At 34.2% G+C, this 11582-nt stretch overlaps 1 protein-coding gene across 1 annotated transcript; it reads right to left on the bottom strand.

Moving 5' to 3' along the window:
* Window positions 1–4905: 4905 nt before the first annotated feature.
* LOC131076706 (putative anthocyanidin reductase) lies at window positions 4906–6912 on the bottom strand. Its single transcript, XM_058014009.2, has 6 exons — window positions 6605–6912; window positions 6356–6510; window positions 6066–6269; window positions 5828–5987; window positions 5494–5707; window positions 4906–5402 (listed from the first exon to the last, which is right to left on the bottom strand). The coding sequence occupies exons 1-6, from the start codon at window positions 6735–6737 to the stop codon at window positions 5255–5257; spliced, it is 1014 nt and encodes a 337-aa protein (XP_057869992.2). The 5' UTR covers window positions 6738–6912; the 3' UTR covers window positions 4906–5254.
* Window positions 6913–11582: the final 4670 nt, after the last annotated feature.

The raw sequence follows: 11582 nt of genomic DNA, 5'->3' as shown, positions 1-11582 counted from the left end.
AGTTTGCATTGATTTTGCAAACTCTACAAGATGGGGTGGTGTGACTTGCTCATTTTGGATAGCAGCAATGTTTTGTTCAATTACTTGTAGGTTTTCATTAATTCGTTCTCTTAAACGAATTTCATCCAATCTAGGGGGTTGTGGTGGTGGTGGTGGTGGTGGTGGTGGTGGTGGAGGAGGAGGAGGAGGGGGTTGTGGTGGGGGATTTTCACCTAATAGTTCATCTATGTCAAAGACATCCATGATAGCAAAGAACTCCTGCATATATAAAGATATACATGAATTATATACAACTCTATGTCAAAGAAGAATCATTTGTTTTCATATATAATCTTTCTATAAAATTTAAGATATCAATCCATACACAAATTCTCTTACAAAGTTGAATAAGAAATGAAACTCTTACATAAAAATCAACACAACATGCCAACAATTAAAAACAAAATTAACCTTGCAATATTTACTTTTAAAATAATCAATTTCAACAATATTTTACACATACATTTATAATTATCAACTAGAATATTATTTTGACTAACATTCCAAATAAAATTCCTAACATACTATATGATCCTCATTAATACGCATCCATAATATTTCTTTAACGGATACATCTCCTTCAAATCATCACATCGTAATGCTTTTTATTTTAATAATTGAAAGCTTTAGGAATGCGGTCACGCACAAAGGGGTCCACTATCATACTTGCAAGCACTTGTTCATCACAATATTTTATTGTTTAATATGCAAAATTTTGAAAGATTTTGATATGTATAGACAAATTAAATTTTTCATATAATTAGAGGTGAAATCAATTTTGAATTCTACCTCAATGATTGAGGGGATCTTACAATTTTGACTTTAAATATAGCTTCATTTATACTCTTTCATAAATAAACTAAAATAGAAGCTATAAAGAATTGCTAAATTCTAGCAATATATGTGTATGCAAGCAAGCATAAAAAATAGGATGTAAGGTGCTTAAATTGGCAAGATAGGATGTAAGGTGCTTAAATTGGCAACATAACATTGCATTACAAGAGTTCTTGAAAATAGCTCATATAATGATTTATTTATAGTCATGAAGGATAGAGGATTAAATACTAAGATTGTTTTGAGAGATCAATGGAGTAGATTGATTGAAAGGATTGTGTGCATTAGAAGCTTCCAAGTGGCAACTTATGTTTGGTGCACATGAGGAGTTCATGATCCAAGAAATTTTTGAGGAAAAGGTCTTCTTAGGGGCGTATACACCAAGATGTTGTAAAAAAAGATAACCAAATGACCAAAAAAAGATAAACACGAGTGCGTTATTGGGAAATTCATTTAACGCATTTGAGGTCTTTTTTGTAGTGATTTTTTCTTACACTATCCTAGGCTTGTTTACACTATCATAGGTTCATTAGGACTATCCTAGGTTCATTAGGATTGTCCCAAGTTCATTATGGCTTTCTTAGGCTCATTAGGACTTTCTTAGGTTCATTAAGACTGCCCTACATTCATTAGGATCATTTGAGGCTCATTGGGACTATCATATGTTCATTGTGATTGTCCTAGGTTCATTAATTTAATTCGTGTGTTCATTAGGACTATCTCACGTTCTCAAATAGCTTCAACTAATATCTTAAATTAACTATTTTAAAAAAAAATAGCTCCTTAACAATTTAATATTATATACAATCGAATATGATTTCAACTTCAAACCTTGTGCACCTTTTAAAACCAAAAGATGTTGTTAAAACCATTCTTCTAATATTAGCTTAATCATAACATAATCTAATAAATCTTCCTCAAAATATCTACCAACTTCAAATCATATATTAAATCTTTTATAATATAAATTACATTCTAGATATACCAATATACTTCTAAAGATATTCAAAATACTTCTTGGGAATTATATTTTTCAAATCTTTCGGATGTATATATAATTAGCACCCCATTTAGAAAAATCATTATCAATCAACATTATAAATCAAGAATATTTTTTATTTTGTATTAATGAATTATATATTTGGCATATTAGCTTCCTTTATGAACCTATGTAAACCAAACTCCAATTTTAGTAACTTATCTAGCTTTGCTCTAAAATTGTGTCCATAATTGATCCTTTTATACCATCACATGACATAATAGGACCATAATAGGACCTTTATGCCATGACATGGCATAAACCTAAGCCTAAACTTTCATATCTAAAATTTGAAGAGTAATGTTAATTACTTTTAAGGTTATACTAATTTAGTGGTAACTTTTGTATTGCCTAATGAGGATTAAGAACAATTTAGGTACATATGTGCGGTTTTATTTCAATTTTATTTTCGAACGTTTTTGTTTTTGTTTCCATTTCATTTTCGGTTTTTTGTTTGTGTCGATTTCATTTTGTTAATTATCTAGGTTTGGTTTTGGTTTCTAAATTTGTTGATTACGGTTTAGGGTTAACTGTTCAAAAATATTTTAGATCAAAATCAAGAATTTACAAATATAAAAAATAATTTATTTATATGCTACTATTTAAAAAAACTAAATAATACACACACAAAAAAAAAAAATATACAAGAAAATTATGAAATGTGAAAATAGATGACTGAATGTGTACCTGGGATAGTGGTGGAGGCTTGAAGTGGAAACCACAGCATGGGGGCCCGTTTTTGATCTCTTCTTGTCAACTCACTGTAACGGTGAAAATGAAAAATTGTCCAAAAAAATGGTAAAAATAGAATTTCAAAACGGGCCCCCGTTTTGTTTGTAAACGGGGGCCCGTTTTTAAAAAACGGGGGCCCGTTTTCTGACAAAACGGGGGCCCGTTTTCTGACAAAACGGGGGCCCGTTTTATTTGGCTTCGGCACCCCGTGACCTTTCGGCTCGGGAGGCCGAACCATTAACGGGCCCCCGTTTTGCAGAACGCATTTTCCAACGCGCAGACTTCCGCGAATTTGTGACTCATTAGCTTGCACATACCCTTAGATCTCTCAAGTAGAATACCTTAAAGTCAAACCCCAAGTAGTGAGAGAAATTAGTGCAATATGTTAAAATTAATGCTAATATATTATCTCCAAATTTTGTAAATGCTACAAACCATCTCGGACCATCTATAACTGATCTTCCTCTATCAACTGCTACTAGAAAAACCCCAACATTTTTTTGTTGTGAATGATAAAATAAATGAATGTAAAAAGTGTAATATGTTATAATTAATGTAAATATATTTTCTCTAAATTTTATATATGTTAGAAACTAAACATACCCATGTATAGATGATACATTTTTAGGATAAATTGCTTGGTTATTGTTGCTTCTCTTCTTCCTAGACACCCTATTTTTTTTAAAAAAATCATATAAAATTGAATCCATGTATAGGACAAGAATTCTAGATAATATTAAATAATAAATTTTCAAAAGTGATTCGTAAAGCAAGGAATTTTATGAACTTTTATTTTGAATGAAGTGATTTTCCTTTTAGGGAATCCATACACTACTCTTGTGAAATGAAAATATAGAAAATTAAAACGCGATTTTCCTTGTTTTAAATAAAACATGTTTTTTAGACAGATAAATGTATCGCTTTAGAAAGACGCTTTCTTCTCCGCAATGAACCCTTCCTTGAATCATTGGTTAGTTAGCCATGTGGATTTTCCAAAGCTCCCATTTTGGCATAGGCAGGGAGGATGTTTCCACATTTTGTATACATCTACCAAGGCAGTTGCAACTACAACATCTAATAATATTTCTCCATCCTTTATGCTTTGATGGATGTCCATATCCTATTCCAAACCTGCCATTTTAGCACATAGGAAGGATGTTGGCAAAGGTTGTAGAATTTGACTTCACACTTACAATTTGCATTTTCTTGAAAAAATTGAGCTTAAAAATCTATATCTGAAGCCTTTTGTTGGGGCCTTGAATACCCTTAAGAAACCCACTACTAGCAATCCAGATGATAAAGCACAAATTATAGGCTCAACTCATGATATTAAGCTAGCAACAATATATTTTATATTTAGATTGTATGCTATTCTTAAGCGTAAGCAATATTGCATATAATAAATATTAATGAAGAGTATTAAAAAATAAAAATAAAAGTAAAATATAAGACTATAAATAGCAATGCAATGTAAACATAAACAAATTTAATTATATTACAATATCAATTTGCAATATTTTAAAAAAATATTAGGTTTAAATAAAGTTATATGTATTGTATTATAGACAAATATAATATAAATTTGGTGTCTTCGATTTTAAGAATTGTGTTGTATAGTTGTTGAAATCTCTTTATACTTGTGCCTTTTTTATATTTGACTTTACGTATTTTGCAATTCAAAATTTGAAACCTTTAGCATGTGAAATGCTAGGTCTTCATCAAACAAACCAAATCCACCCACTCAACTATAAGGAGATGATATCAAGACTCAAGCATACATATCAATCAAATGAATCAACTACGGTCTACTAAACAAGAAAGAAGACGTCTATGCAACTAGCAACAACTGAATTCAATAAAACTGACCTCTTTAGGTAATTGTGTTCATACATCGTTTAACACATTTTGCAATTATACTAGTACTATAAATTAAATACTTACAAATTATCTCCTCTAACATTATACAACTCAAAATTAAAACAACAAACATTAATGAATATAGCACATAAAGTTTGCCCAACAATAGACTTATTTTTTACTATAGTTAAGCATTTGTTCAGCACCTTGCTCCGAAAAAGAAAAAAGATTTTGGGGGACAAGCTAATGGATGAACAAATCTACATATCCTTGAAGTAAATAAAAAAAATTGCATCTTTCTTGAATTGGGACAGTTGTATATAAGATGTCACAACAGCCAACAACAAATCTATTCAATGTAATCAATATCCTAAATTAATCGTTTTCATACATCTTAAAAATATTTTGTATAACAGAAACATTTTGTATACCTTTTGGATTTAAATTACAAGTTGCATCCATTCATATACATATTTTTTTCAAACCATTTCAATTGTATTCCAAATAACTACTCCTAACAAAAGCAATGTTTGATTCTTCCAACTTTTGACTGCTCCAGTATATTACCCCTAACATATTCATATCTTAATGCTAGTAAATTAAATTATTCTAAAAAAAACTATACCAGTTCTGTACGATGCACCTAAGAGGGATACAATTCCATCATGAAGAGCTAGAGCAAGCTGAGTAACCACTCCTCTGTTATCCCAATGAACGCAATTAAGGGTACACACGAATATATACTTACATCCCTCACAATACTTTCATTTGCTTTGCAAATGCGATGGTGTCACTAAGTATTCCCTCTATATCATACTTGTACGAGAATCCCAGATCAATCAGTTTCTTGGAAGAAATTGGTACAAATACTTTGTTCGACTCGTCTTCTACCTCTTCAGTCCTTTTTCACATAACAAAAGAAATATCAGTTACCTATTAAACGATTCCCCCGACTGCGAAATAAATCCTGTGTTGTGCATCAAATTACTTACCCAAAAGCCAAGGGGATTTCTGGATATCGTTTGCGAAAGAAGTTGAGCATGTCAGCAACAGTCACGGGATCAGAACAGCACACATATCGACCCGCTGCGGATGGGTGCTCCATCAAATAAATATGGGCACTGCATACATCTTCCACGTGGACCAACGGCGCCGATCCTAACATAGATTTACTCGAAACTAAGATTTCATAAAGCAGTCCGTTCCCTGAAAAATTTCGGGGTTCCAATTCTCAGATCATATATATATGAAGAGGATAAACCATAATCGCAGATGGGTAAACGCTAAACGATAGTTTCTGTGTTTAAAATGATGTGGGTAATTTACCTGAGAGTGGTGCTAACATTGTTGAAACGCTCCCAGGAATTGTGGGGGTTAGAGAAGGACCTCCCACCATCCCTAAAACCACTGTTACCACTTCAATCTCTTCCTCCTCTCCGTATCGCAGAGCTGCTTGCTCTGCTAAAGTCTTGGATAATGCATAAATCTGAACAGAACATCTAATAATCAATAGATTGGCCATTCATTCTAGCAATTATTATTGAAGAAAAACTTCAATACTTACTCCAGAAAAATCGTCTTTGTGTTTGATATAATCAACAGGGGTCCAGCAGGATTCATCAAGGACCTCCTTAAATTGACCGTCTTCATTTAGAGGGTAAGCTGCGGCCATGGAAGATGTATGAATTACCCGTTTCACAGTTTTTGCTTTCTTGCAACTTCTTAGAATGTCCATCGTTCCGTCGACAGTATTGTTGACAACATCGCCCTGTTTCCACTCCACTCGCTGTCTTAATCTCATCCTTAAAACGTGGACAATATAGGAGGATCTGGGTATGTGGATAAATGAATTACCTGGAAATCTGTAGAAGTGGCCAAGTTGATGACGGAATCGCAGCCTTTAATAGCAGAATCGAAGCTGCCATGTTGCAAAAGATCTGCTTTGAACAGATGAAGCCTTTCTGTGGCACCCGGAAGAGATAGCAGATGACTATTTTTAGCTGGGTTTTCTACAGGAGATAAAATAAATTAATCAGTTAATATAGATTATGAATGAAGAAGAGATGTGGAGATGAAGAAAAAGGGGAGTTAGCATACAGTTACCAGGATCTCTTAGTGTAGCGTGAACTACATAACCCTTTTGCAGCAGATTTTTGACAAGGCAGGATCCGATGAATCCTGCCGCTCCAGTTACACACACTGTTTCCCTCTTAACCTCTTCTTTATCCATATTCATCCCGTTGGTGTTGTAAGGATTTCTTGTTTATAATTTCACGGGCGTCTTAAGGATAGAAGGAATTTAGCACGGCAGTGCAGTTATTGCAGTGGATTCTTATTATATCTGAGCTGTATTTACAGTTTAATGAGAAGGTGCAGGAGAGGGCAGAGGATCTATTGTCGTCTTTATCTTGCAATGTAAAAATTTCTATTTTTTGAGAATATTATAAGGCGGGGCTACCCATTACCCACTAACTTCGTTTGAAAAACGTGCGCGTACGACAAAAGTCTTAAATGGTAGTTTTGGCGTAAGCCACAAAGATGGCATCTAATGCATACAAAGTCTATCTGCGAGACGTCTACCCATCTTTTTTTATCTATTTTATAAATCATCTCATTTTCACACTCAGGCTTAGGCACTCTATTTTATTATTTAGATTTTGTCCTCTTTAAAGATTCCCTCGAAACTGATGAAGAGAGTGGAAAAACTAGTACCCTTCTTAACCCCCTATTTAAAAGATTTGACCTGGTAAGAAATCTAAACTTAGATTTCGCATATTAGGTATGTAGGGGAAGAGTACCAATAGATAACATAGTTCCACTAAGCGTCACCTTATTGTCATGTTGAACCCCCAAAACATTAAATTTTTTTTATTAGTACATAAATATAAAAATACCAGTAAATATTTTTTTTAACACCAATACATTGTTCACAAATGAATTAGTAGTTAACAACAAAAAAGTTAAAAAAATAAACAACTATTGTTACATTTCCTATTTTAATACAAAACGACTTGCACAAATAATAAACATTTTTATTTTTTTAAAAACTCAATGTTTACATTTGCCACTTTATGCAAGTGGCTAAAAAGTACAAATGTACTCCAATTACAATTACATATACAGAGCTATTGGTGCATTACATGACATAAAAACAATCAACTTTAGACTTCTTAGACACTCAAGTGTACATTCTTCCAAATATCACTTCACAACTTCATGCATTAAATGGATTTGCATTTGGTACCTGCATTTGCAACAACTGGTGTAAGGCTCTCAAGTAACCAAGAATTTGCATAAAATCAAATTAAAAAAACCAAGTTTCATTCAAAGCATAGAAGAAAACTGAACAATTCGAAGCAATGGAGGACTACATATTTAATATGACATGACCAACTGTTTCCCACATAATTCAAATTTGAAAATAGCTAGTTACCACAATTGAATGCATTGCACATTCGAATTTTACTATAAGACAAAATTTTCCGTGTGACTTTCATTACAATCCAATTCATTGCATATTCCCGAGCTCTGCAAATACCCTCTGCACATTCCTTATTCAAGGGCACACATTCAAGTTGCTACACACAAAATAACTAAATTCCCTCTGCAATCAACGTTAAATTCTATAAACTTTCAATTGAAATTATATTGTTTTCAATAAACCATCATTTCTTTCAATATAGTCACTATAAATAATATTAACAACCATGTTGGATGTCCAATGATGGTTTAGCTCCTTTGTAGCTGCATTATGCTTTGTCTATTGATGATTTCTTTGTATGCGGTTTATAGCTTCATTTCAATGCTCTCTTACAGTTTAATGTGCCTATATGGTTATTGTTCATTAATAGTGTGAACTTTACTCCAATTTCTTTGCTTCATTATATTGTGAACTTGACTCCACTTTATTTGCTTCATTTTGCGATATAGGTTTCATTTCAATGCTCTGTTACAGTTTAATAATGTTGAAATCCTCACAGAGAATGGCAAAAAATAATGATTACCTATTTGTTTTATTCGAAACCCCTTCATTATTTAACATTTCATTTTATGGGTGTGCTGTTAAATGACGTCTCTCTATTTATAATGCCAAAATAACTACAGAGAATGCAAAAAAAATTGATTATTGTTCATAATTATTCGAAACCCCTTCATTATTTATCATTGCAATAATGTGTATGCCTGATACTATTACTTAAAGTGACTATATACTGGCTATAAGGTTGTATATATATGTGTGTGTGTGTTATTGTCGACATATAACAACCTTCTCACATACACATTATGGGCCACTTGGCATGAATTACCGCCAACTACATTGCCCTGAAAACTTTGGGAAATGAAGATTTTTTGAGGCATTTTCATTGTTTGCTTTGCCTTCAATTTGTTAATATACTCACTGTAAATAATATTATCAGGCACACAATATATTACTTCCAATAAATTTCATATGAGAAATACAACAACATTATTCAATTATTAGTCATTTGAGAAATGAATATGCATCTTAATACTATATCAACAATATCCAGTCTTTAATCACATCACAATTACATTTTTCATTCATGCATCTCGTGCTTCTAGTTTCCCTCCTTGTTATATAATGTTTCAAGTTCTGTACCTATGTGTGTGTGTATATATATATACACACACAACACCATTTTATTTTGTTGAAACATGTTCAATGATGTAATTGTTCACTATCTAATAGAATATCAACAATATCCAATTTTCAGTCACATCAGTTACATACTTTACTCCTGCATGGTTGTTTTGAGTTCTTTGACTATATGGTTATTGTCTATATTATCAGGCATACAGAAATAAAGACACAATACCATTTTATTTTGTTCAAAGATGTTCAATGATGGATTGTACTCATTGGTACCTACAGAAATTGATTTGTTTTTCATCATTTATCTCAATGGCATTGAGGGTTTCATTTCAATGATTTGTCTCTGTATATTTATTTTTATAGGCACACATAGTTGCATTTTATCATTGGTACCTTATCGTTGTAGGTTCACTGAACATAATGTCACTAGGTAGAAAGGGAAACAGATGTGTTAAACGTCAAACAGTTAGAGTCACTTGTGGGGTGAACTTCCCTGATGAAGATAGTTTTGTCCAAAATGAAGACCTAGTGACTCATGTTGTAGATGACCATTCACCTAACAATGCAACTAATGTGGAAACTACTGCTATACATGACCATTCTACTGCAGCTTGTAATCCTATTCCAGAAACACCACAAGTACAAGTGGCCTCAAAGGTTCCCAAACCAAAATGGAACATATTTGACATGAAAGAAGCAATATCATGCATAGAAGACAAGCACATGTCTCTTAGAAGCACACCAATCAAGTATGGTAGCCCCATTGCCTCTTTGAGAGCATGGCTGATGGGAGCCACAACCACAACTGTGAGGGGTCCACACACCATTTTATCAGCAGAGGAGGAGGATGAAGTTATCCAATGGTGCAAAGACATGGATGAAATTGGTCATGGTCTCCAAATTAGTCAACTTCAATCAACCATTGCCCAAATTACCGAGAATAGGCCTAATCCATTCAAAAATGGGATGTCAGGGAGGTCATGGTGGGCAGGTTTTAGACGAAGGCACCCTGATCTAACGATGAGAACAACAAAAGGAGTGGACTCCGATAGGGCTATTATGCTTCGACCTTGTATTGTTGCATCTTTCTATGACAACTTGGAGGTAATGTACAACCTCAATCACTATGGTAGCAATTAGATTTGGAATTGTGATGAGATTAGTGTGCAAGCTAGGAGGAATTGTGGAATGAGAGTAATAGCCAAATTGGGCCAGAGGTGTGTACTGCACCTAATTTCCAAGAGTAGAGAGTGGATTACTATTTTGGCATGTGTTAGTGCATGTGGTTTCAACATTCCTGGATTTTATTTGTTCAAATCTAAGAGGCATATCTGAAACTACATTGCAAACTGCGAGCCAGGAGCATGCATGGCAGTCCAAGAACATGCATAGATGACAAAGGAGTTGTTCTTAAATTGGTTGGAATATTTTGCACGCTCAGTCCCTGGTGGAGTTTCACCCTCACGTAGGGCCCTACTGATCTTCGATGTCATGGCAGCCATGTAGCCTTCAAGACAATTGAAGAAGCAAGGCAGATAGGTATAGATTTGGTAACCCTTCATGCTCATACAAGCCACAAACTGCAACCACTTAATGTTTCTGTAATCTCACCTTTCAAGAATTATTTCAAACTAAAGAGGGGTATATGGATGTCGAAGTACTCACAAATTGAAATTGGAAGGGAAGAGTTGGCAACTCTTGCGAGCAAGGCCTTTGCCCAAGCATTGACACTAGATAATATAATCAGTGGCTTCCATAGGACAGAGATTTGGCCACTTAACTGATCTGCATTGCAGAATGGTATGATGCCAAGTGAGGCATTTGAGGTTGCAGTTGATATACAGCCAACTGTTGGAATAGAACATGATGCCACTTCAAGGGATGAAGAACTAGAGTATATGGTTGCGGAAGCTTGCTTGCAGTTGGCTGGTTTTAATGAGGAAGACATTCAAGATTTTGTAGAACACCATAGCGGAGCACAAGCAACGGTTGAGGGTACACATTTGACACCACAAACTACCGAACCAGGTCTACCCCCACAAACCAACCAGCCAAATGAGGGTTTGGAAAGTACATCAGCAGACATGTTTTTGCCAACACAAGCTGTCATACCAGACTGGACCCAAAAAGTAGCCAACTATGATGATGCAACCCTTTCCATGCCAAGTCTACCAGAAATTGATCTAGCAGATGTGATACATTACCTCACCAATGCATTCAACTGGGAGCAACAAGATGGTGCCGATTGTGAAGACGAAATTCACATATAAGTGAAGACGAACCTCAGTTTGTGCCATGTACACAAGAGGATGGGAAGTAAGTGCCAAGGCAAATCACCAGATTCTTAAGACTTCCTGTGCAGAGAATGAATCAATCTTCACATGGAGGTAGGAAAGGGGTTGATGCAGAGAGTCTTGGAGCTTGTTCCAATCACCTTCTTGGTTTACATGTCTACTCAACCCTCTT

The sequence above is a fragment of the Cryptomeria japonica genome, chromosome 10 (genome assembly GCF_030272615.1).
Source record: "Cryptomeria japonica chromosome 10, Sugi_1.0, whole genome shotgun sequence".
NCBI lineage: Eukaryota > Viridiplantae > Streptophyta > Pinopsida > Cupressales > Cupressaceae > Cryptomeria > Cryptomeria japonica.
Note: the sequence above shows the minus strand (reverse complement) of the source record. Positions and strands in the feature narration are given on the sequence as shown.